We start from the raw sequence: 27,627 nt of genomic DNA on the forward strand, positions 1-27,627 counted from the left end.
CAACATTAATGGTTGCCACTTTTAACGGAGTGGGAACTGCCATTAGGATAATTGAGGCAGCCGTTTCTTAGCCTGACTACTCTCTCTTCCTGGAGAACCAGTGCGCTTCAATGCACCCTGGGACTCATCATCCATAGAAGACGCCGTACTCAACGAGTCCCATTCATCGTCATCATCTGACAGGACCCCAAACTTATTTTTCAAGGGCAAAACCTTAGGACTTTGGGCAACTGAACACCTTTTTTTTTTTCTTTTGCCCTTCTTCCTTTTCTCCTCCAACCATTCCACATCATCCTTGGACAAACTGCAAATTACAGTCTCCCCACTCTTAGCCTCCCCTTCACCCCCACTCTCCCTTACCTTATCTGCCACCAGGCCAGCCTCTTCACCATTTTCCCCACTCCTCTGCATCCCCTGGTCCCCAATAGAAGCCCTGAAATGTCGAGGGGGTGGGACTGGCACTGCACTTGATGCCCCTGCATCAGCACCTCTTGCGGCCTCTGCAATTTTGGAGGACATAGACACAGAAGGATTGGACACATTCTCGGTAACTGATACATGCAAACGCACAGACTGGGGCACCACAGATTTGGAAGACACTGACACACTGGGAATTGGCACAGACTGGGAAATCACAGACTGGGAAGACACAGGCACACTAGGCAAACGCACAGACTGGGAAGACACATGCACACTGGGCATTGGCACAGACTCAGAGGGAATCGCAGGCACCCTAGCTGCTGAGCTCTGAGCATCCTCCATGTCCAGGCGGAAGAACTCTCTCATGAGCTCAGGCTGGTTATGCATTGCCTCGGGACACTGGCTATAAGGATGCCCAACCGAATTGCACAAGTTGCACCTTATAATGTTGCAATCCTTTGCCAAATGCCCTAAATCCTGACACAGAGAGCATTTCATCACTGGACAGGAGGATGCAAAGTGCCCTTTATCCCCACATTTATTACACAGTTTTGGCTGGCCTGGATAAAAGATGGTCAGCCTGTCCCTTCCCAGGAAAGCTGAGGATGGCAGATGCTGGATGACATTATCAATAACCCTCAGTTTTAGCTGCACAGACCACCCCCCCGTCCATATTCCTCGGTCATCCATAATTTTGTGTAAGGGGCTCAGGATGTCTCCATATCTCCTCAGCCATACAGATAAATCCCCTTGTGATATGGACTCATTGCGCACAAGAATCGTCACCATTTTAATAAGTGGCTGACGTGACACAACTTTGGGGATGAGCCCTCTCCAGTCCGGCAGGCTCCTACACACATGCTCATATTTCTCCCAAAATATGTCCAAAGACTCCGGACGGATAAAGGACAAATCATACTCATAGGAGCCGGTCGGACTGATCAGGGCGAAGATATCTTCGGGTCTAAACCCCATCTGCAGAATCTTATCAACCACAGCTCTCCTATATGGGGGAATACCTTCGCCTTCCCATCTGAGCTGAACCACATTCCTCCTTTTAAATAGTGAGGAAGATAAACCATTTCCATGCTCCCCCCTACCAGATCCTGTAGCAGCACCAGCATAGGTTTTCCTCCCAGACATACCAGTAATTACAGCATTGTCCTTAGACACAACCACACCTGCTGACAAGGAGCCTGAATCAACCCTTGCAGTCTTTGGAGCAGCAGAGACAAGACCCACCCCCTCCCCCTTCTCTAAGCACTCAGCTGCTTTCCTGGGTTCAATCACAGTTTTTTTTACTGCAGAATCCCCAACAGTTGTAGCACTACTGCTCCCAGCATCTCCTGCACCATTTTCAGGAACAACAGCTTTATCTGGGTCAGGAAAAGCCTTTGCAATGTCCGTGGTGCTCCTCTCTGCAGACACTTCAACCAAAAGCTCAAAGTTATTTTCAGTTTTCCCACCAATCGCATTTAAAGTTTTTTTAGCAGGTGCATCAGGTTGCACTGCATGCTGCACATTGTCTATGGGTGTGGGCTGACAGCCCATAGCACTACAACCCTCAGCAAGCACATTGTCATTAATAAAGTTCATATCACCACTTTGCACACACACTGTACCTGCTTGCTGTGTTACCTCTGCAGTGTCATGGCTGATGGTGGGACAAAACTTCCTCCTGGTTGTTGCAGGCTTCATGGTGAATGTTCCTCTCTCCACAGGTCTCTCTTTCATAGGGCGAGGAACGGTATCCATATCCTCATCTGAGGAATCCGCAGAAAAATGTAACTTTCTTCCATCCAGAGGGGTTTCCAGCTCAGCGATGAACTCCAACATGCCAGTACCCCCCTCAACCTCCTGCTCAGATGTTCCACATTGCTGCTGCAGAGGGAGGGAGACAGAGGCCTCCACCATTGGGGGCTCAGCAGATGTCTGAGGTGTTGAAGAGCTGGGCTCATCCTCCGGGCCCACTTTCTCACTCTCTGCTGACTCTGTCGGTACCTGAATCTCCTCACTGACTGGGTCACTCTCCATGCTGGAAACGGTTCCTCTCCTCATACGGCTGAAACGTTCCTCATTCCTGTATTTTTCCTTAAAAGCTCCGCTACTTTCCTTCAGAGAGCTCACCAACTCTTTCTGCTTCCTCAAAGCTTGCTCCAAGTCCTTTAATTCAGGCCTCAGAGCCGGTCTCTTCTTACTGTACAGTTTGGCACAATACAACTTTTTCTTTTTAAATTCAGTTTTTAAAGCTGCCAATTTCTCCTCCTCTTTCTCAATCCTTGTCAGCTTGTCCACAATCCTCCGTCTAATGGTAGATAGGGATTCACCCCTCCTTGGGCCGAGCTCCATGTCTTCCATAGGCTGAGGCCTAGTCTCAGGCCTATCCAGGGGGCCCCCGCCGGGGTCCTCCCCAGGATCCAGCATCCCTCCTGGGGCAGAGAAACAACTCTAGCCCCTGGCTTCTGGAAGCACACGAGCTAAGGAATCAGCAACCTCACACCTCGCTGTCAGGGAGTGGAATGGCAGTTTCCCACCATCCCTGTGCTGAGTTCCCGGGTCTGTACACCCGCTGTGCCCATTATGAGGGGTTAATTTTGTTTATTGGAAATTCTTACAAACAATCAACTTATATACAATAAAACCATAATAAATAAATTATAAATAACATATTTACAAAATAATTGAATATAACTATACAAAACAAGAACATAATAAATAAACCAAATTGCACACAGCATAAACCCTACGAGAGAGCCAGACTAAGGAACTTCACCATGCATGGAGCCTTTAATCAAAAATTATATTTTAGGACTGATTTTCAGCTGATAACATTATTGGTTGCCACTTTTAACGGATAATTGAGGCAGCCGTTTCTTAGCCTGACTACTCTCTCCCCCTGGAGAACCAATGCGCTTCAATGCACCCTGGGACTCATCATCCATAGAAGACGCTGTACTCAACAAGTCCCATTCATCATCATCATCTGACAGAACCCCAAACTTATTTGTCAAAGGCAAAACCTCAGGACTGTGGGTAGCTGAACACTTTTTTTTCCTTCTTTTGCCCTTCTTTCTTTTCTCCTCCAACCATTCCACATCCCCCTTGGACAAATTGGAAATAACAGTTTCCCCACTCTCACCCTCCCCTTCACCCCCACTCTCCCTTACCTTATCTACCACCAGGCCAGCCTCTTCACCATTCTCCCCACTCCTCTGCACCCCATGGTCCCTAATGGAAGCCCTGCAATGTCTAGGGGAGGGGACTGGCACTGTACTTGATGCCCCTGCCTCAGCACCTCTTGCCGCCTCTGCAATTTTGGAAGACATAGACACAGAAGGATTGGACACATTCTTAGTAACCGATACCTTACATACAGACTGGGAAGACACTGACGCACTGGGAATCGGCACAGACTGGGGCACCACAGACTGAGAAGACACTGACACACTGGGCATTGGCACAGACTGGGGCACCACAGACTGGGAAGACACTGACACACTGGGCATTGGCACAGTCTCAGAGGGAATCGCAGGCACCCTAGCTGCTGAGCTCTGAGCATCCTCCATGTCCAGACGGAAGAACTCTCTCATGAGCTCAGGCTGGTTGTGCATTGCCTCAGGACACTGGCTATAAGGATGCCCAACTGCATTGCACAAGTTGCACCTTATAATATTGCAATCTTTTGCCAAATGCCCTAAATCCTGACACAGAGAGCATTTCATTACTGGACAGGAGGATGCAAAGTGCCCTTTATCCCCACACTTATTGCACAGCTTTGGCTGGCCTGGATAGAATATGGTCAGTCTGTCCCTCCCCAGGAAAGCTGAGGATGGCAGATGCTGGATGACATTATCCATGACTCTTAGTTTTAGCTGCACAGACCATCCCCCCGTCCATATTCCTCGATCATCCATAATTTTGTATAAGGGGCTCAGGATGTCTCCATATCTCCTCAGCCATACAGATAAATCCCCTTGTGGAATGGACTCATTGCGCACAAGAATCGTCACCATTTTAATAAGTGGCTGACGTGACACAACTTTGGGGATGAGCCCTTTCCAGTCCGGCAGGCTCCTACACACATGTTCATATTTCTCCCAAAATATGTCCAAAGACTCCGGACGGACAAAGGACAAATCGTACTCATAGGAGCCGGTCGGACTGATCAGGGCAAAGATATCTGCAGGTTTAAAGCCCATCTGCAGAATCTTATCAACCACAGCTCTCCTATATGGCGGAATACCTTCGCCTTCCCATCTGAGCTGTACCACATTCCTCCTTTTAAATAATGAGGAAGATGAAACATTTCCATGCTCCTTCCCTGCTTGCACCCCCCTCCCAAACCCTTCAGCAGCACCAGCATAGGTTTTCCTCCCAGAAACATCAGCAATTACAGCATTGTCTTTAGACACAACCACACCTGATGACAAGGAGCCTGAATCAACCCTTGCAGTCTTTGGAGCAGCAGAGACAAGACCCACCCCCTCCCCCTTCTCTGAGCACTCAGCTGCTTTCCTGGGTTCAATCACAGCCTTGTCTACTGCAGACTCCAAAAAAGTTATAGTACTACTGCTCCCAGCATCTCCTCCACCATGCTCAGGAACAGCCACTGTATTTGGTCCAGGCAAAGCCTCTGCAATGTCTGTGGTGCTCCTCTCTGCAGACTCTTCAACCAGAAACACACAGTTTTTTCCAATTTTCTCACCACTTGCATTTAAAAGTGGAATTTTTTCAGCAGGTGCATCAGGTTGCACTGCATGTTGCACATTGTCTATGGGTGTGGGCGGACAGCCCATAGCACTACAACCCTCAGCAAGCACATTGTCATTAAAGTTCATATCACCACTTTGCACACACACTGTACCTGCTTGCTGTGTTACCTCTGCAGTGTCATGGCTGATGGTGGGATCAAACTCCCTCCTGGATGTTGCAGGCTTAATGGTGAATTTTCCCTTCTCCACAGGTCTCTCTCTCATAGGGCGAGGAACGATATCCATCTCCTCATCTGGGGAATCTGCAGAAAAATGGAACTTTCTTCCATCCAGAGGGGTTTCCAGCTCAGCGACGAACTCCAACATGCCAGTACCCCCCTCAACCTCCTGCTCAGATGTTCCACATTGCTGCTGCAGAGGGAGGGAGACAGAGGCCTCCGCCATTGGGGGCTCAGCAGATGTCTGAGGTGTTGAAGAGCTGGGCTCATCCTCCGGGCCCACTTTCTCACTCTCTGCTGACTCTGTCGGTACCTGCATCTCTTCACTGGCTGGGTCACTCTCCATGCTGGAAACGGCTCCTCTCCTCATACGGCTGAAACGCTCCTCATTCCTGTATTTCTCCTGAAGTGCTTCACAGCTTTCCTTCAGAGAGCTCACCAACTCTTTCTGCTTCCTCAAAGCTTGCTCCAAGTCCTTCAATTCAGGCCTCAGAGCCGGTCTCTTCTTACTGTACAGTTTGGCACAATACAACTTTTTCTTTTTAAATTCTACTTTCAAAGTTGCCAATTTCTCCTCCTCTTTCTCAATCCGCCTCAGCTTTTCAACAGTCCTCCGTCTAAAGGTAGATAGGGATTCACCCCTCCTTCGGCCGAGCTCCATGTCTTCCATAGTCTCAGGCCTATCCAGGGGGCCCCCGCCAGGGTCCTCCCCAGGATCCAGCATCCTTCCTGGGGCAGAGAAGCAACTCTAGCCCCTGGCTTCTGGAAGCACACGAGCTAAGGAACCAGCAACCTCACACCTCGCTGTCAGGGAGTGGAATGGCAGTTTCCCACCATCCCTGTGCTGAGTTCCCGGGTCTGTACACCCGCTGTGCCCATTATGAGGGGTTCCCCCATCCCTGTGCTGAGTTCCCGGGTCTGTACCCCCGCTGTGCCCATTATGAGTGGTTCCCACCATCCCTGTGCTGAGTTCCCGGGTCTGTACACCCGCTGTGCCCATTATGAGGGGTTCCCCCATCCCTGTGCTGAGTTCCCGGGTCTGTACACCCGCTGTGCCCATTATGAGTGGTTCCCACCATGCCTGTGCTGAGTTCCCGGGTCTGTACACCCGCTGTGCCCATTATGAGTGGTTCCCACCATGCCTGTGCTGAGTTCCCGGGTCTGTACCCCCGCTGTGCCCATTAGTAAAGGTGAAGAATGTGTAAATCTCAATAGTTATAGAAAGTTGGAGTTTGGGTTATCAGACTTTTGTCTGTTATGAGGTGGGGGAAGGTCTTAGATGAAGTTTCCTAGTATAGTAGTAGATACTGCAGCTATGTGAAAGCTCAGCGCCATGTTTTTGGTGTATATGGATTATATTAAACCTGGATGCCTTGTGGCTCGGGGTTATGTTTTTGGTGGATATGGATGATGTGAAATCTTGGTGCCATGTTTTTAGCGTATATAACGGAACTGCGACCAACACTGTGTTTGCGGGCTTCTGTCAGTATACGGCTTCCTCTAGTCTTGAACATAGGTATGAGATATTCTAGCCGCCCCCCATACAAAACTAGATGGAACTTAGCTTGTAGAGAACTGGAACCTTTATTAAACAACTCACACTGAATATATGCAGGATGGACATCCCCCTCCTGATCACATTACCCCACCAGGTCAGGTGCCTGATTACATTATCATATGCAGATGAAATTGTATACAGAAACCTAAACTAATTATCTAGCCATCTGGACAGAAACAATATGTGAGTTCATTAACAATTAACAATGGGGCAGACAGACTTAACAGAATCCACATCACATCTCAATACACAAACAATAGGAAGAGACCACCAGTAACAGACTGTCCGTCTCTGACATTGAAGAACATGGAACAGAGGCCAATGTGATTAGCTCTTTCAATGAACATGTTCAGAAACAGGCCAGGAATAGTCTTCAAATATTTATTGAGATATATGGTTGATAAATATTAATGTCCCATTTGAAGTAAACCAAACCATATTCTCAGTGTCCATTAAGTACCTGTCCGTCATTTCCTTGTTCACCCTGTGTCCCTAATAGACACAGGGGGACTTACTTAAGAGGGGCCTGGGGGGCTGAGACAGGGATTTCCCAACCTCTCTAAGGTAAGCTGGGTTCCACGGCCCCCCAACCAAAGTGACTCCCATCACAGTGTATATGGACGATGTGAAAGCTCGGTGCCATGTTTTTGGTGGATATGGACGATGTGAAAGCTCAGTGCCATGTTTTTGGTTGATATGGACGATGTGAAAGCTCAGTGCCATGTTTTTGGTGGATATGGACGATGTGAAAGCTCGGTGCCATGTTTTTGGTGGATATGAATGATGTGAAAGCTCAGTGCCATGTTTTTGGTGGATATGGACGATGTGAAAGCTCAGTGCCATGTTTTTGGTGGATATGGATGATGTGAAAGCTCGGTGCCATGTTTTTGGTGGATATGAATGATGTGAAAGCTCAGTGCCATGTTTTTGGTGGATATGAATGATGTGAAAGCTCGGTGCCATGTTTTTGGTGGATATGGATGATGTGAAAGCTCAGTGCCATGTTTTTGGTTGATATGGACGATGTGAAAGCTCAGTGCCATGTTTTTGGTGGATATGGATGATGTGAAAGCTCAGTGCCATGTTTTTGGTGGATATGGACGATGTGAAAGCTCAGTGCCATGTTTTTGGTGGATATGGACGATGTGAAAGCTCAGTGCCATGTTTTTGGTGGATATGAATGATGTGAAAGCTCAGTGCCATGTTTTTGGTGGAATGGACGATGTGAAAGCTCGGTGCCATGTTTTTGGTGGATATGGACGATGTGAAAGCTCAGTGCCATGTTTTTGGTGGATATGGACGATGTGAAAGCTCAGTGCCATGTTTTTGGTGGATATGAATGATGTGAAAGCTTGATGCCATGTTTTTGGTGGATATGGATGATGTGAAAGCTCGGTGCCATGTTTTTGGTTGATATGGACGATGTGAAAGCTCGGTGTCATGTTTTTGGTGGATATGGACGATGTGAAAGCTCGGTGTCATGTTTTTGGTGGATATGGATGATGTGAAAGCTCAGTGCCATGTTTTTGGTTGATATGGACGATGTGAAAGCTCAGTGCCATGTTTTTGGTTGATATGGATGATGTGAAAGCTCAGTGCCATGTTTTTGGTGGATATGGATGATGTGAAAGCTCGGTGCCATGTTTTTGGTGGATATGAATGATGTGAAAGCTCAGTGCCATGTTTTTGGTTGATATGGACGATGTGAAAGCTCAGTGCCATGTTTTTGGTGGATATGGACGATGTGAAAGCTCTGTGCCATGTTTTTGGTGGATATGAATGATGTAAAAGCTCAGTGCCATGTTTTTGGTGGATATGGACGATGTGAAAGCTCGGTGCCATGTTTTTGGTGGATATGGACGATGTGAAAGCTCGGTGCCATGTTTTTGGTTGATATGGACGATGTGAAAGCTCAGTGCCATGTTTTTGGTGGATATGGACGATGTGAAAGCTCAGTGCCATGTTTTTGGTGGATATGGATGATGTGAAAGCTCGGTGCCATGTTTTTGGTGGATATGAATGATGTGAAAGCTCAGTGCCATGTTTTTGGTGGATATGGACGATGTGAAAGCTCGGTGCCATGTTTTTGGTTGATATGAATGATGTGAAAGCTCTGTGCCATGTTTTTGGTGGATATGGATGATGTGAAAGCTCAGTGCCATGTTTTTGGTGGATATGGACGATGTGAAAGCTCAGTGCCATGTTTTTGGTGGATATGGACGATGTGAAAGCTCAGTGCCATGTTTTTGGTGGATATGGATGATGTGAAAGCTCAGTGCCATGTTTTTGGTGGATATGAATGATGTGAAAGCTCAGTGCCATGTTTTTGGTGGATATGGACGATGTGAAAGCTCGGTGCCATGTTTTTGGTTGATATGAATGATGTGAAAGCTCAGTGCCATGTTTTTGGTTGATATGGACGATGTGAAAGCTCAGTGCCATGTTTTTGGTGGATATGGATGATGTGAAAGCTCGGTGCCATGTTTTTGGTGGATATGAATGATGTGAAAGCTCAGTGCCATGTTTTTGGTGGATATGGACGATGTGAAAGCTCGGTGCCATGTTTTTGGTTGATATGAATGATGTGAAAGCTCTGTGCCATGTTTTTGGTGGATATGGATAATGTGAAAGCTCAGTGCCATGTTTTTGGTGGATATGGACGATGTGAAAGCTCAGTGCCATGTTTTTGGTGGATATGGACGATGTGAAAGCTCAGTGCCATGTTTTTGGTGGATATGGATGATGTGAAAGCTCAGTGCCATGTTTTTGGTGGATATGGATGATGTGAAAGCTCAGTGCCATGTTTTTGGTGGATATGAACGATGTGAAAGCTCTGTGCCATGTTTTTGGTGGATATGGACGATGTGAAAGCTCAGTGCCATGTTTTTGGTGGCTATGGACGATGTGAAAGCTCAGTGCCATGTTTTTGGTTGATATGGATGATGTGAAAGCTCGGTGCCATGTTTTTGGTGGATATGAATGATGTGAAAGCTCAGTGCCATGTTTTGTATCTATATGGATGATATGGAGAAGGACGGTCTGTCATCTTCATCCTGCTTCTTCTCCTGTCTCAGGTATCGCAGCTTTGTCAGACCCAGATACAAGGTGGCCTACAAGACAGCGTCAGACATGGAGTGGCGGTGCTGCCAGGGATATTCCGGAGATGACTGCATGGAAGGACCAGCGGGTGGTCTTCAGATCCCCACCAGCAGACCTCGGCCCAGACCTGTAAGGCCCAATATTTCTGGATCCAGTGGGGGGAATCATCTGACCGGATCTGCAGGGGAAGGTAAGTTCAGCCATTGAAACCTTGTGTCATTGAAACCTAGTGTTATCTTAGGAGATGCCATTTCCAGTCTAATAATATCTGATGTCAGAGGAGTCCATACACCCAGCAATCATCACATCACCAGACCAACCGACCTGAAAAACAAGACTTGGAGCAGAGCCCTGAAGCCCAACCTCCCATATCCATGTCCCTGATCATCTAATTTCCCCCCCTCCCATATCCGGGTCCCTGATCATCTAATTTCCCCCCCCTCCCATATCCGGGTCTCTGATCATCTCATTTCCCCCCCTCCCATATCCGGGTCCCTGATCATCTAATTTTCCCCCCTCCCATATCCGGGTCCCTGATCATCTCATTTTCCCCAGTATGAGGACATTCTGGGGATCTCCCATATGCAGGTCCATGACATCATGGGATTTTTCCGGTAGGACTGTGTAGGGACATTTTGGAAACTTGCCTTTGCTGGGTCCATGACATCATCTGACACTTCCAGCATGACTCTTAGAGGACATTCTGGGGATTATTTATAACACAGAACGGTTTGTTATCTTCCAGCACTGGATGTGTTTGGTTTGGCAGGAGAGTCACAGAGAGTAATGATGATGTCATAGCTGGTGAGCCGCCATCAGAGGCCGCAGATTATGGGAACGATCTGATAAGAAAAGACTTTCTTCTTGGTTGTCTCCGGATCTTCTCCCTTCAGTGACATTCCCAATGATAATGTCTTACCAATCAGTCGCCATATGGAATGAGGGACATTATTACTCCACCGACCCCACAAAGACCTCAAACCCCCCCCCCCAATTTTCCCTCCCCATCCCCCAGAGGAAGTCAGGTCAGAAATATAACCCAACTCCATCATAAAACCAGGTCCTGGATAGACTTGAAAAAATGAAATCCTTCTGAAAAATTTGTGTTGCGGTCCATGGGGGGGAGATTTCCTCTGACTACGTGTGACCGAGGAGAGCCGTTGTCACTGGGACAGGAATTCAGAGGTTCTATTCCCCCCCCCTCCTTATGTTAAGTGGGGTACACACGAAATGGAAATCAGGGGAACGATTGTCCGATTTTCCTCATTGTTTCACAGAAAATCGGAACCGATGAAATAATTTTCTTACGAAAATTTGTCTGAAAAATTCTCGTACGACAAAGGTTTTTTTTTTTGCAGTTTGTTCAGGAATTCAGAGGTTCTATCCCTCCCCTCCTTATGTTAAGTGGGGTACACACTAAAAGGAAATCGAGCGAACGATTGTCCGATTTTCCTTGTTGTTTCACAGAAAATCGGAACCGATGAAATAATTTTCTTACGAAAATTTGTCCGAAAATTCTCGTACGACAAAGGTTTTTTTTGCAGTTTATTCAGGAATTCAGAGGTTCTATCCCTCCCCTCCTTATGTTAAGTGGGGTACACACTAAAAGGAAATCAGGGGAACGATTGTCCGATTTTTCCTCGTTGTTTCACAGAAAATCGGAACCGATGAAATAATTTTCTTACGAAAATTTGTCCGAAAATTCTCATACGACAAAGGTTTTTTTTTGCAGTTTGTTCAGGAATTCAGAGGTTCTATCCCTCCCCTCCTTATGTTAAGTGGTCTACACACTAAAAGGAAATTGGGCGAATGATTGTCTGATTTTTCCTCATTGTTTCACAGAAAATCGGAACCAATGAAATAATTTTCTTACGAAAATTTGTCCGAAAATTCTCGTAGGACAAAGGTTTTTTTTGCAGTTTGTTTCTGATCATGCGCAGTCCTTCTTTTCTGATTTTTCTTGTAAAAAAATCGTAGGAAAACTGTACACATTAAACAAAAATTGTTCGTTTTTTCCCATACGAGAAACATTTTGGAGTTTGTCCCTTCGAGAATTTTCAGAAAAGAAAATTCAGAATCGTCTGTAGAAAGTTCTGTACACTCTATACGAAAATTGTACGAAAATTCTTTGGACGAAAATGTTCGCCCGATTTTCTTATAGTTTGCACGAGCCTTTATAGTTTGTGTCCTGGGGGAGAAACCTGCTGAGAAACCTGCTGACTCCTCCTGGACCAACCTAATGGGTCTGGAATGACACAGACAGGGCAATAAAAGCCTAGCAGGGGTCTGTGCCTACATTGTGTGTACTGTGATCAGTGCGAGGAGTAGGAATGATATCTGTGGAGTTAATCAGCTGGAAGAAGCTCATTCATCGTTCATATTCATTGTTTCTGCCCATTCCGCACTTTAAAACCCAAAATATGAAAATAAATGCAGGTCTCCCAGCTCAGTTCCCAGTTCAGTCCCTCAGCTCAGTGCCAGAGCTCAGCCCCCATCAGTCCTCCAACTCAGTCCTCCATCTCAGTCCTCCATCTCAGTCCTCCAGCTCAGCCCTCCAGCTCAGTCCTCCAGCTCAGTCCCCCAGCTCAGTGCCAGATCTCAGTTCTCCATCTCAGTCCTCCATCTCAGTCCTCCATTTCAGTCCTCCATCTCAGTCCTCCAGCTCAGTCCTCCAGCTCAGTCCTCCATCTAAATCCTCCATCTAAATCCTCCATCTCAATCCTCCAGCTCAGTCCTGCCCCCTGTCTCTGGCTGTCCTTTGCAGACTCAACCACTGATCTTTTCAGGTTGAATGATGCCTATTTGTATTGAACCCACTTTCTGTGAGCCCCAGGTTTAAGTTCCTCCCATGGCCTGGACTCACAGAAGAACGCCCTATGAAACATCCAGATTCCTCCTGTAGGCGTGGCTTTCCAGAGGTCCCCTTCTCTATACTATAACCGCCCCAAAACCCACACAGACCTCCATGTCTGCAACATGTGAAAAGCGGGTCTGAGACCCTTTCCTCTCCACTCCCCCCCCCCAATCTGTATCCATGTTATCCCCCACTCCAGCTCCTAAACAGGACATGACTGGCTAAAGGATAAGGCTCTGTAGGTCCAACTAAACATCTTGGGCCCCTGGGGGTTCAAGTCACCTGGTGCATTGAGGGGTTCTTTCTCTCACCCCCAGAAAGATGACCCTTTCCCTTACCCACCCTGACCAGTTCCTAGCCTCCTAGGGCTTTGTATTTATCACATAGGAAAGCATTGGCTATACATAGTAGATGACTTCTCTAGTCCTACATATTGCTTCTTATTCATCACACGACGAGGAGGAGGAGTTCTAACCTCTTTATCTGGTGATAAGTGGTCTTCGACTATGGGGTAAGTATGGGGTAAGTATGGGGTAAGTATGGGGTAAGTACAGTACAGAAACATCAATCTGTCCATAGAAAGGCAGTTCCAGGCAAGGGCAGTGCTCTAACAATGTCCAGCTAGGTGGAAGGATGAGGCAGTTACATAGTTACATTGTTAGTGTTATATGATATAGTGTTAGTGTCAGTTATAAAAGAGTTATCACTTCAAGCCTATATTGTGGTTGGGTGAATCCTCAACTCGGTCCTGTATTGTGGTTGGGTGAATCTTCACCTCACTCCTGTGTTGTGGTTGGATGGATCATCACTTCGATCCTCTATTGTAGAATGGTGAATCCTCAACTCAATCTTGTATTTTGGTTGGGTGGGTCCTCACCTCAGTCTTGTAGTGTGGTTGGGTAAGTCCTCACCTTGACCCTGTATTGTTGGAGGGGGGGGGGGTTGGATTCTTGCTTTGGTCCCATTTTGTGGTTGGGTGGGTCCTCACCTTGGTCCTGTATTGTGGCTGGGTGGATCCTCATCTCGGTCCCATATTGTGGTGGGGTTGGTCCTCACATTGATCCTGTGTTGTGGTTGGGTGGGTCCTCCCCTCAGTCCTGTATTGTGATTGGGTGAATTCTCACCTTAGTTCCTTATTGTGGTTGGGTGGATCCTCACCTCGGTCCCGAATTGTTTTGGGGTGGGTCCTCACATTGATCCCGTATTCTGGTTGGGTAGATCCTCACCTAGATCCTGTACTGTTGTTGGGTTGTATTAAAAAATCTGTATATAGCACTGCAGAACAGACCGTGCACAGTCCACTTGGGCTTTGCTTCTTAACTGCAGACAGGAAACAGGAAACTTTATTAAGGGAAAAGACATAGAGTATACAGTACCATAGATGCAAATACAAATCTTATAAACACAGCCATCTACTGGTTGAAGAATATATCTCTACTACATACTGATTTACAGTGGTTGTTTCACAAAATACAATTCTGTATTTCAACAGGTGGGTCCTCACCTCGGTCCCATATTGTAATTTGGTGGGTCCCCACATCATCCCTCCATTTTAGTGGGGTGGATCCTCACCTTAGTCCCGTTTTGTGGATGGGTAGGTCCTCACCTTGACCCTCTATTTTGGTGGGGTGGATCCTCACCTCAGTCCCGTATTGTGTTTGGGTGGGTCCTCACCTAGGTCCCGTATTGTAGTTTGTTGGATCTTCACCTCGACCCCCTATTTTGGTGGGGTGGATCCTCACCTAGTCCTGTGCTGTGGTTGGGTGGATCCTCACCTTGGCCCTCTTTTTTGATGGAATGGATCCTCACCTTGATCCCATATTGTTGTTGGTTGGTTCCTAACCTTGGCCCTCTATTTTGTTGGGGTGGATCCTCACCTCCTGTATTGTGGTTGTGTGAATCCTCACCTAGGTCTTGTATAGTGGTTTTGTGGGTCCTCACCTCGGTCCTGTATTGTGGTTGGGTGGATCCTCACCTGGGTCCTGTATTGTGGTTGGGTGGATCCTCGCCTTGGTCCCATATTGTGGTTAATTGGTTCCTAACCTTGGCCCTCTATTTTGTTGTAGGGGATCCTCACCTCAATCCTGTATTGTGGTTGTTTGAATCCTCACCTCGGTCCTGCATTGTGGTTGGGTGGATCCTCACCTTGGTCTTGTATAGTGGTTTTGTGGGTCCTCACCTCAATCCTGTATTGTGGTTGAGTGAATCCTCACCTTGGTCTTGTATAGTGGTTTTGTGGGTCCTCACCTCAATCCTGTATTGTGGTTGAGTGAATCCTCACCTAGGTCTTGTATAGTGGTTTTGTGGGTCCTCACCTCGGTCCTGTATTGTGGTTGGGTGGATCCTCACCTGGGTCCTGTATTGTGGTTGGGTGGATCCTCGCCTTGGTCCCATATTGTGGTTAATTGGTTCCTAACCTTGGCCCTCTATTTTGTTGTAGGGGATCCTCACCTCAATCCTGTATTGTGGTTGTTTGAATCCTCACCTCGGTCCTGCATTGTGGTTGGGTGGATCCTCACCTTGGTCTTGTATAGTGGTTTTGTGGGTCCTCACCTCAATCCTGTATTGTGGTTGAGTGAATCCTCACCTAGGTCTTGTATAGTGGTTTTGTGGGTCCTCACCTCGGTCCTGTATTGTGGTTAGATGGATCCTCACATTGGTCCCGTATTGTGGTTGGGTGGATCCTCGCCTTGGTCCCGTATTGTGATTGAATAGGTCCTCACCATGGTCCTGTTCACTCTCATGTTGAAGCTTCTCCGTGTTTCTCTCTGTTTTCTCATTTTCTTTCTGTTTTCTAGTTTTCTGTACCAATTACTTTCTGTTTCTGTCTCACCCTTTGCAGCGTCTCTTTGGGTCTATCTTCTCCTTCTCTGGGTCCCCGAACCTTCTCTCAGGTATTGCAGAGGTCTCATAATATTGGACATTTCTATTGCATGTATTGTAACCAATCCCATAAGTATTCCTCCCTAGGCATCTAACATTTGATTTTTCTTCACCTTCTTTCAGGCCAAGCAGACTCGGAGAAAGTGAAGCAGCTGGAGGACAAGGTCCAGCGCCTGACCAAGGAGCTCCAGACACTGCAGTCTACACTACAAGGAATGAATGAGAAGTTCCAGTCCGAGATTCGGCTGACCGTTCAGAACGTCTTAAATGGCAAACAGCCGGCAGATTCCGCCCCGGGTCAGTCAGACATGTCCGAGAAACTTAATGACATTCAGACTCTTCTAACCAACCTGGATAAAAAGGTAAAAGACCACGACCAAGAGCTGGGCAACCTCAACAATGCCAACAACAAGCACCATGGCGGCCCAGAAATTGTAGTGGGCCAAAAACTGACAGACCTGAAGGGGGACATTCTACAGGAAGTAGAGAAGAGGATGCAGCAATCTTGTTCTGCTTGTCTGGCAGGAGTGGATGGGTTCCGAAACCAGCAGAATGAGGACAGAGATCGCATTCGAGGACTAGAGAAATTCATCAATTCAGTGGACCAGCGTAACAGGGACATTGTTCAGAACATCCAGACACGCATGGTGGAGCTGACTGCACGTGTGCCCAAGGATTGCTGCTCAGAAGTTGCTGATCTGCGCAGAAAAGTGACTGAGGCTGAGAAGAAAGCAGACACCTTATCTGGCTCTGTTGTTGCTCTGACCGTGCGACTGGACCGCGAATTAGGAGAAAATAACAATAATGCAATCAACAAAGTGGACAACCGTCTGTCAGATATTGAAGGCAGAATGAACGTTACAAAACACACTCTGGAGGAACATTACTACCACTATCGTGATGAGATGCAGAACTTCTTCCAGGACGAGATCAAGAAACTGAGAGATGAACTGAAGAATCGCATCAATGGCAATGACTTCAAAATTACCCTTCTCCTGACTGAGCTCGGGAACAGCTCCGGATTCCGAGATCTGATGGACCAAAGGATAACGGGTCTGACCGACGACATTGACTCTCTCAGGGATCAGGTGGAAAAAAATGAAGACCAGCTTAATAAAGTGGTTGAAGATTTGGACAGTGTGAGGAACCAGGTGGTCGACACCATGGAAAGCTGCAGCAATCAATGTAACAGTCACGGTTCAGATATGACAAAATTATATGAAGATTTAGACAAGAGGATAAAAGATCACGAAGATCAGATCCACAATGTCAACTCTGATGTAACCAACCTCCGAATATCTGGAAGTTCCATGCAGGATACATTGATGGACCTGGACGGTGAGATGACCCATGTGAAAACGATGGTGGACTCCAGCGGAGAGACTTTCCGCAAGTCATTGTCTGATATCAGAGATGCACAGGATAGATTTACATCCACCATCATATCCGACTTGGATGGGTTCGACCTGAACATCGCTCAGTACCAGAATGACACCAATGGAAAAATACTGGATATGGAAAACCACATTAAATCCCTGAGGAAGATGATTGAGTTTGACTACAAGAGCTGTGGTCAGGTGTGCTCCAACCTGCAGGAGGAGGTGGGCAAATTAAAGGAGCAGGTGGGCGAATGCACAGACACCTGCCAGTTTCTGAAGAAACCCGAAGATGAAAGTGGCTCCAACAAACGACTTGACGGCTTCGAAGTCTTTGGCGGAAGTAATAGCAGAGAACTCAAGAACCTACAAGGAGAAGTGTCCAACATCATTGTGACCTTCACTTCCCTGAATGACAGTGTCAAAGACCTTCAGGAGAGCATCGGACGTCAGCAGACCGACATCCATGACCTGTCCACCACCAAACACAAACTCATTTCTGAGATCAATAAAATCCAGGAGGAGGTGACAGAACACATCAAGGACAATGCCGAAAAGTTCGACTTGTTCCAAAAAGAGATCCACAGATATGGAAGCACAGTGATGGAGGAAACCCAGGAGTGCAGGAGGTCTTCCAGTGGCTTGGAGGAGAGAGTTTCCAAGCTGGAGAACATCTGCGTGAAGCTGGATTCCGTCTCTGGGAGCCTCCACAAGATTAAGGAGAATCTGAACAAACATGTGTCAGGACTGTGGAACTGTGTGCAGGAGGTGAACAGCACCCTCCGCACCCACAGTTCCTGGTTCGATAAACTCCATAACAGCCAACTCAATGGAATCAACCGGAGAATCAACAGCCTCAACTCCTCCATGATTATTCTGTCTTCTGAGTGGCAGAACTTCACTCTTCAGGACTTCATAGGTAAGTCAAGGATTACCCAGTGTGGGGTATTAGGGAGTAAGGTGGAAGTGCATCCAGATTCAGGAAAAACTTAGTACATTCTTGTTCCTAGCTTGCCTTTTTTTCAGCGGGAACGCGGGGGAACGCAGTTCCGGCACCTCCAGAACTGACTGTATGTAATAGTAAGGGGTGCTGGGGTGTGCTGCAGGGTCTATTGATGCTTGCTGAGAGGGGAATCTACTCTAACTGGAGGGGATATATTTTAGCAAGGGAGTCTATTGTTGCTCGTGGGTGATCTGTTGTTGCTGGGGATGGGTTCTATGTTGCTGGGGGGTCAGTTTTTGCCGGGAGAGATCTACTGTTGAGGGAGGGGTCGATTGATGCTAGCTGTAGGGAGATCAGTTGTTGCTGCTGGAGTCTATTGTTCCGGGGGGGGGGGGTTTGTGGTCCATTGTTAGGAGGATCTATTGTTTCCTGCTGCAGGGGATGTATTTTACTACGTTTCTTGTTATCACTCCCAAATTATATACAAAATTACTTAGCACCACAAAATTATATTTGGTTCTGTATTGTCTAAAAGGGCAGTATTGGATGGTGGGTAGGGGATGGAATCGAGGAATGGTGGTAGGGGGTGGAACCAAGGAATGGTGCTCTGATATGGGTAGGGGGTGGAACCAAGGAATGGTGCTCTGATATGGGTAGGGGGTGGAACCAAGGAATGGTGCTCTGAGATGGGTAGGGGGTGGAACCAAGGAATGGTGCTTGGAGATGGGTAGGGGGTGGAACCAAGGAATGGTGCTCGGATATGGGTAGGGGGTGGAACCAAGGAATGGTGCTCTGAGATGGGTAGGGGGTGGAACCAAGGAATGGTGCTCTGAGATGGGTAGGGGGTGGAACCAAGGAACGGTGCTCGGAGATGGGTAGGGGTGAAACCAAGGAACGGTGCTCTGATATGGGTAGGGGGTGGAACCATGGAATGGTGCTGGAGATGGGTAGGGGGTGGAACCAAGGAATGGTGCTCGGAGATGGGTAGGGGGTGGGACCAAGGAATGGTGCTCGGAGGTGGGTAGGGGGTGGAACCAAGGAATGGTGCTCTGAGATGGGTAGGGGGTGGAACCAAGGAACGGTGCTCGGAGATGGGTAGGGGTGGAACCAAGGAATGGTGCTCTGATATGGGTAGGGGGTGGAACCAAGGAATGGTGCTCTGAGATGGGTAGGGGGTGGAACCAAGGAATGGTGCTGGAGATGGGTAGGGGGTGGAACCAAGGAATGGTGCTTGGAGATGGGTAGGGGGTGGAACCAAGGAATGGTGCTCGGAGATGGGTAGGGGGTGGAACCAAGGAATGGTGCTCAGAGATGGGTAGGGGGTGGGACCAAGGAATGGTGCTCGGAGATGGGTAGGGGGCGGAACCAAGGAATGGTGCTCTGAGATGGGTAGGGGGTGGAACCAAGGAATGGTGCTGGAGATGGGTAGGGGGTGGAACCAAGGAATGGTGCTGGAGATGGGTAGGGGGTGGAACCAAGGAATGGTGCTTGGAGATGGGTAGGGGGTGGGACCAAGGAATGGTGCTCGGAGATGGGTAGGGGGTGGAACCAAGGAATGGTGCTCGGAGATGGGTAGGGGGTGGGACCAAGGAATGGTGCTCGGAGATGGGTAGGGGGTGGAACCAAGGAATGGTGCTCGGAGATGGGTAGGGGGTGGAACCAAGGAATGGTGCTCGGAGATGGGTAGGGGGGTGGAACCAAGGAATGGTGCTCGGAGATGGGTAGGGGGTGGAACCAAGAAATGGTGCTCGGAGATGGGTAGGGGGTGGAACCAAGGAATGGTGCTCGGAGATGGGTAGGGGGTGGGACCAAGGAATGGTGATCGGAGATGGGTAGGGGGTGGAACCAAGGAATGGTGCTCGGAGATGGGTAGGGGGTGGAACCAAGGAATGGTGCTCGGAGATGGGTAGGGGGTGGAACCAAGGAATGGTGCTCGGAGATGGTAGGGGGTATGACCAAGGAATGGTGCTCGGAGATGGGTAGGGGGTGGAACCAAGGAATGGTGCTCGGAGATGGTAGGGGGTGGGACCAAGGAATGGTGCTCGGAGATGGGTAGGGGGCGGAACCAAGGAATGGTGCTCGGAGATGGTAGAGGGTGGGATCAAGGAATGGTGCTCGGAGATGGGTAGGGGGTGGAACCAAGGAATGGTGCTCGAAGATGGGTAGGGGGTGAAACCAAGGAATGGTGCTCGGAGATGGTAGGGGGTATGACCAAGGAATGGTGCTCGGAGATGGGTAGGGGGTGGAACCAAGGAATGGTGCTCGGAGATGGTAGGGGGTGGGACCAAGGAATGGTGCTCGGAGATGGGTAGGGGGCGGAACCAAGGAATGGTGCTCGGAGATGGTAGAGGGTGGGACCAAGGAATGGTGCTCGGAGATGGGTAGGGGGCGGAACCAAGGAATGGTGCTCGGAGATGGTAGAGGGTGGGACCAAGGAATGGTGCTCGGAGATGGGTAGGGGGGTGGAACCAAGGAATGGTGCTCGGAGATGGGTAGGGGGTGGAACCAAGGAATGGTGCTCGGAGATGGGTAGGGGTGGAACCAAGGAATGGTGCTCGGAGATGGGTAGGGGGTGGAACCAAGGAATGGTGCTCTGAGATGGGTAGGGGGTGGAACCAAGGAATGGTGCTCGGAGATGGGTAGGGGGTGGAACCAAGGAATGGTGCTCTGATATGGGTAGGGGGTGGAACCAAGGAATGGTGCTCGGAGATGGGTAGGGGTGGAACCAAGGAATGGTGCTCGGAGGTTTGTAGGGGGTGGGACCAAGGAATGGTGCTTGGAGGTTTGTAGGGCCAGAGAAAAGGAGTACCTCGGAAAGAGGAGAGTTCCTGCACCTATTGTCTGAGAAAAAAAGCCCTGCCTACAGTAGATTTGACAGAAATAGTGATAATCCATAACAACACTCAGACAGAAAGTTAGAGAATTAGGAAATATCTATGGGGTTAAGGTTACTCTACCCGGCTGCACCACCCACCCGCAACTGCTGTTGAGTTTAGCGTTTGGTGAGATCTCTGCTCTCTGGTTTACAGGTCTGAAAGGCAGCCACTACAAGGGGCTCCCACCATCCCTGCTGGATTAGTTATGGGTTTTTTAATTCCAAGGTTGGTTGGAAAAAGGTGGGTAGGAACTATGGTGGAGGGGATCTCACCACTATTGTAACGAGGGGATAGAAGAAGCCAACAGTTAACTCAGACCATCTATTTTTATGGGTGACCTGACCCTTTATCACATTATGCACTGAAATTAATTCTGTAGTGAGGAATTTTTGAAATTTTAATACATACCTCACATCTTACCTCTTCCTACCTTCTCATTATCATAGGACCTCCAGGCCTGCCAGGTCCTCCTGGCCCAATTGGGAAGACTGGGCCCCCTGGGCCACAAGGACCCCTTGGACCTCCGGGAAAAGATGGGGCAGTTGGAAAACAAGGGCCTATAGGGCCACCAGGTGAGATCAGTTCTTCTGGATACACACATAGATACTGGAGGTACAACTTTAAGAGGCACTTAGGACTTTCATGGTACCATGAGGTTCCATAGTGCCTCTTAAAGTTGTAGCTCCAGTATCTCTTTTAATAGGACGAAGTACAATAACTTTGTAAGTTTGTAGCACATTTAACTGGATACACACATAAATAATATCCTCAGTGTCCTATGTTTGGATCTGTCCTGTTATCACCGGCCCAGGCATGGGTTGGATTTTAGGGTTAGGGTTTGGGTGTCTGTTCTTCCATCTCTAAAGACCGAATCCCCTGAGCTCCATTCTGCTTCTCCTGACCTGAAAACCCTCGGCCAGCTCTAGGACACAGACTATGGAGATACCTGACGCTGCTCTTCCTGATAATTTCCCCATTTTGGAGGCGTGGTTTAGGCAGTAAAGCTCTGCCAGCCCTGGAGGAGCAATGACAGGAAATGTAGACCGCGGCCTGAACCCAGGAAGACAATGATCAGGCCTCAACCCAGGAGGACAATGTTCAGGCCTGAACCCAGGAGGACAATGTTCAGGCCTGAACCCAGGAAGACAATGTTCAGGCCTGAAGCCAGGAAGACAATGTTCAGGCCTGAAGCCAGGAAGACAATGTTCATGCCTGAACCCAGGAAGACAATGTTCAGGCCTGAACCCAGGAAGACAATGTTCAGGCCTGAACCCAGGAAGACAATGATCAGGCCTGAACCCAGGAAGACAATGTTCAGGCCTGAACCCAGGAGGACAATGTTCAGGCCTGAACCCAGGAAGACAATGTTCAGGCCTGAACCCAGGAAGACAATGTTCAGGCCTGAAGCCAGGAAGACAATGTTCATGCCTGAACCCAGGAAGACAATGTTCAGGCCTGAACCCAGGAAGACAATGTTCAGGCCTGAACCCAGGAAGACAATGATCAGGCCTGAACCCAGGAAGACAATGTTCAGGCCTGAACCCAGGAAGACAATGTTCAGGCCTGAGCCCAGGAAGACAATGTTCAGGCCTGAACCCAGGAGGACAATGTTCAGGCCTGAACCCAGGAAGACAATGTTCAGGCCTGGACCCAGGAAGACAATGTTCAGGCCTGAACCCAGGAAGACAATGTTCAGGCCTGAACCCAGGAAGACAATGTTCAGGCCTGAACCCAGGAAGACAATGTTCAGGCCTGGACCCAGGAAGACAATGTTCAGGCCTGGACCCAGGAAGACAATGTTCAGGCCTGAACCCCGGAGGACAATGTTCAGGCCTGAACCCAGGAAGACAATGTTCAGGCCTGGACCCAGGAAGACAATGTTCAGGCCTGAACCCAGGAAGACAATGTTCAGGCCTGAACCCAGGAAGACAATGTTCAGGCCTCAACCCAGGAAGACAATGTTCAGGCCTGGACCCAGGAGGACAATGTTCAGGCCTGAAGCCAGGAAGACAATGTTCATGCCTGAACCCAGGAAGACAATGTTCATGCCTGAACCCAGGAAGACAATGTTCAGGCCTGAACCCAGGAGGACAATGTTCAGGCCTGAAGCCAGGAAGACAATGTTCAGGCCTGAACCCAGGAAGACAATGTTCAGGCCTGAACCCAGGAAGACAATGTTCATGCCTGAACCCAGGAAGACAATGTTCATGCCTGAACCCAGGAAGACAATGTTCAGGCCTGAACCCAGGAGGACAATGTTCAGGCCTGAACTCAGGAAGACAATGTTCAGGCCTGAACCCAGGAAGACAATGTTCAGGCCTGAACCCAGGAAGACAATGTTCAGGCCTGAACTCAGGAAGACAATGTTCAGGCCTGAACCCAGGAGGACAATGTTCAGGCCTGAACCCAGGAAGAAAATGTTCAGGCCTGAACTCAGGAAGACAATGTTCAGGCCTGAACCCAGGAAGACAATGTTCAGGCCTGAACCCAGGAAGACAATGTTCAGGCCTGAACCCAGGAAGACAATGATCAGGCCTGAACCCAGGAAGACAATGTTCAGGCCTGAACCCAGGAAGACAATGTTCAGGCCTGAACCCAGGAAGACAATGTTCAGGCCTGAACCCAGGAAGACAATGTTCAGGCCTGAACCCAGGAAGACAATGTTCAGGCCTGAACCCAGGAAGACAATGTTCAGGCCAGAACTCAGGAAGACAATGTTCAGGCCTGAACCCAGGAAGACAATGTTCAGGCCTGAACCCAGGAAGACAATGTTCAGGCCTGAACCCAGGAAGACAATGTTCAGGCCTGAACCCAGGAAGACAATGTTCAGGCCTGAACCCAGGAGGACAATGTTCAGGCCTGAACCCAGGAGGACAATGTTCAGGCATGAACCCTGGAGGACAATGTTCAGGCATGAACCCAGGAAGACAATGTTCAGGCCTGAACCCAGGAAGACAATGTTGAGGCCTTAACCCAGGAAGACAATGTTGAGGCCTGAACCCAGGAAGACAATGTTGAGGCCTGAACCCAGGCAGACAATGTTCAGGCCTGAACCCAGGAAGACAATGTTCAGGCCTGAACCCAGGCAGACAATGTTCAGGCCTGAACCCAGGCAGACAATGTTCAGGCCTGAACCCAGGAAGACAATGTTCAGGCCTGAACCCAGGCAGACAATGTTCAGGCCTGAACCCAGGCAGACAATGTTGAGGCCTGAACCCAGGCAGACAATGTTCAGGCCTGAACCCAGGCAGACAATGTTCAGGCCTGAACCCAGGAGGACAATGTTCAGGCCTAATCCCAGGAAGACATTGTTCAGGCCTGAACCCAGGCAGACAATGTTGAGGCCTGAACCCAGGAAGACAATGTTGAGGCCTGAGCCCCGGAAGACAATGTTCAGGCCTGAACCCAGGAAGACAATGTTCAGGCCTGAACCCAGGAAGACAATGTTCAGGCCTGAACCCAGGAAGACAATGTTCAGGCCTGAACCCAGGAAGACAATGTTCAGGCCTTGACCCAGGAAGACAATGTTCATGCCTGAACCCAGGAAGACAATGTTCAGGCCTGAACCCAGGAAGACAATGTTCAGGCCTGAACCCAGGAAGACAATGTTCAGGCCTGAACCCAGGAAGACAATGTTCAGGCAGAACTCCCTGTTTCATGTCTGTACTGTGAGGTGCAGAGCGCCATCTAGAGGAGCAGAGGCTGCATGATTGTAGGCATGCACAGGACCCCACACTGACACCACACAGTGCCCCATTTAACCCTCAGAAGTCCTCACCAGCACCCCACGACCTTGTGCACATATTCTCCTGAATGGGTCATCATGGTCAGGGACCGTACTGCCCAGCGAACATGACGGGGGAGGGGGGGGGAGTCATTATTTCCTTTCTGATAAATAGTATATAGGAGGTCTGTGTGATATATAGTATATGGTATATAGGAGGTCTATGTGATATACTGTATATAGTATATAGGAGATATGTGTGATATACTGTATATGGTATATAGGAGAACAGTGTGATGTATAGTATATGGTATATAGGAGATCTGTGTGATATGGAACTATCATTATATGTTGCTGAGACTGTATGAGATATAATATGGGGGATGGTGAGTCTGTATGAGATATAATATGGGGGATGGTGAGTCTGTATGAGATATAATATGGGGGATGGTGAGTCTGTATGAGATATAATATGGGGGATGGTGAGACTGTATGAGATATAATATGGGGGATGGTGAGTCTGTATGAGATATAATATGGGGGATGGGTAGTATGTATGAGATATAATATGGGGGATGGGTAGTATGTATGAGATATAATATGGGGGATGGGTAGTCTGTATGATATATAATATGGGGGATGGGTAGTATGTATGAGATATAATATGGGGGATGGTGAATCTGTATGAGATATATCGATGATGTTATAACCTCCCTCTCAGAGGTGTAATTTGATTTCCTGTTTTCTTGTTTTAGGTCTGCGCGGGGAACAAGGTGAGACATTCCCATCAGATTTTACTCTGTGATCAGCCAGAGATTCAGAGGGAGAACTCCGCAGATTGTTCTGGCCTTGTATGAGTGTCTCTATGGTCTGTGTATGGGCCGGTCCCTGGAGAGGTGCAATAAACATCCATAGATCAGACAAGCAGAGAAGTCCGTCTTGTATCACTGATCTTCTATCTTAGGTCCTTATGATGAGGGGGGTTGGACTTTCAGGTTGGTGGTCCCCAGTTAGGTTGGTTGGTTAGGTAGGTGATGGTCCCCATTGATGGGGGTGATGAGGACCTGTCATTCCACGTATCTCTATTGTATATTATCGGAGATATTTACGTCACCCTGGAAGGTGCGGGGCTCTGAATTCAGGGGGTCCTTGAAGCTCAGCTGCTCATTTCATCTGATAAAACTCATTGTCATGTAAAGATCGGGAACCTGGAGAACATCTAAGTGAAATAATCTCTGAATTCTCTTTATATTAATGAGAATTGCAGCCGGGGGTCATTATATAGAGAAAAGCTGCTGATCACCCGCTATCTCTACACTTCTCCCAGGTGACACCAGAAGGACAAAGGTTAGAATTACTGGCTAAATAGTTGGATTCGTCTAGGGTTCCTGCAGGGTTATAGGGTAGAGTGAGTGTAGTGTCAATGATTAGGGTAAGACAAAGGTTAAACTAGACCTAATGTAAGCTTAGTGTTAGGGAAGGGCTAGAATAGAGTAAGATGTTAGCAAAGAGTTAGGGAAGAGTTTGAGGAAGTTTAGAGTAGAGCTGAAGTAGGTTTAGGATTACTGGCTAAAGTGTTGGATTAGTCTGGGGTTGTAACGCTCCTGCGTTTTACGTATGATGTGGATTTTCAGCTGCAGAAATATTCCACTTCAGTAGTCATGTAGAGAAACGCTGAGACACCATTCCCAACTCTCAATGACTCATCATGTGTGGATGATCTCAATTCAGCAAGTAAATACACACACTGAATAAGATGTTTCCTAGAGTGACTTATGTATATAGTAACACAGTGATGATAGGCTGAAGAGACAGGTTGGGTAGAGATGGTAGATGACAGACACTTGAAAGGAAATGTTCTTGAAAGTAAGATAGTAGCAGATGGGATGCAGATAGGTTTAGCAATCATGTATGGTAGTAGATGACAGAGTAGCAGGTGGACATACAAGAGAGATCAACCCAGTGCAAGAACAGGTGGTAGTAGGCTCAAGAGCTAGCAATCTTAGATAATGCAGATGTAGTAATAGTCCTTAGTATGCAGAGCTAGATAGTGTAAGCTTTAGTATAAAGGTTATAGAGGTTTCCCCTGTGGGGTACTTATCACTAATAGCAATGTAGCAGAGGAGAGGTTCGGCAAGAGCGGATGATCCGGTAGCGGGATACAGGGATCAGCGCAGCGTGGTTCCGACAGCGAGGTATGCTTGCAAGCATGTGAGCTTCAAGACAGGTTAGCATCAAGGCACAAAGCAGTTTGAACGAACACATGTGAGTGAGAGCCGGCGATCTAAATAGCCATCCAGTCCGGCGCTCAGTGATGACAGCATCAGTCTTAAAGGTGTATGCGCACCTTACCAAAAGAGAATGGTGGGGCGCATACACTTATGAAAGAGTAATTAGGGCACCCAAAGGTACCAGAACATTACAGTACCCCCCCCTTAAGGCCGGCTCCTGAAGGCCTCTGGAGCTGGTTTGTCTGGGTACTTCGCATGAAAATTGCGGATTAATCTAGAGGCATGTATGTCAGAGGTGTTTAGCCAGGTGTCGTCTTGGGGCCCATAGTTCTTCCATTTAACCAAGTACTGAAGTCTTCCTCTGTGGATACGAGAATCCAGAATCTCTTTTATCTCGTATTCTTCTCCACCTTCAACTTGTACAGGAGGAGGAGGTGGAATAGTAGGCCTTATTCCTTGGTCAGGAACATGGGGCTTCAGTAGCGACACATGGAAAATGGGATGTATTTTGAGGTCTATTGGCAATGTAAGCTGTACTGCAGCTTTTCCAATAAGTTTCTTGATTGGGAAAGGTCCCAAGAACAGAGGTCCAAGCTTTTTGCTAGGGATTTACAGTCTTAAATTTTTTGTTGAGAGCCAAACGAGGTCCCCGATAGCATACTGAGGAGAAGGTCTTCTGCGAAGATCATAGTACTTCTTTTGTTGACTATGAGCGTGTGAAATGGTAGTATTA

At 48.1% G+C, this 27,627-nt stretch overlaps 1 protein-coding gene across 1 annotated transcript in view; it reads left to right on the forward strand.

Moving 5' to 3' along the window:
• Window positions 1-27,627, forward strand: part of LOC309543509 (EMILIN-1-like) — an 84,177-nt gene that overhangs the window by 41,109 nt on the left and 15,441 nt on the right. Inside the window, exons 3-6 of the mRNA XM_082275984.1 lie at window positions 9,983-10,197; window positions 15,868-18,039; window positions 21,386-21,511; window positions 25,419-25,436. Coding sequence (XP_082132110.1) covers window positions 9,983-10,197; window positions 15,868-18,039; window positions 21,386-21,511; window positions 25,419-25,436 — 2,531 coding nt within the window. The remainder of the gene's footprint in view (window positions 1-9,982; window positions 10,198-15,867; window positions 18,040-21,385; window positions 21,512-25,418; window positions 25,437-27,627) is intronic.

The sequence above is a fragment of the Pelophylax lessonae genome, assembly GCF_965119305.1.
Source record: "Pelophylax lessonae genome assembly, contig: HAP1_SCAFFOLD_151, whole genome shotgun sequence".
In the NCBI taxonomy this organism is placed as follows: domain Eukaryota; kingdom Metazoa; phylum Chordata; class Amphibia; order Anura; family Ranidae; genus Pelophylax; species Pelophylax lessonae.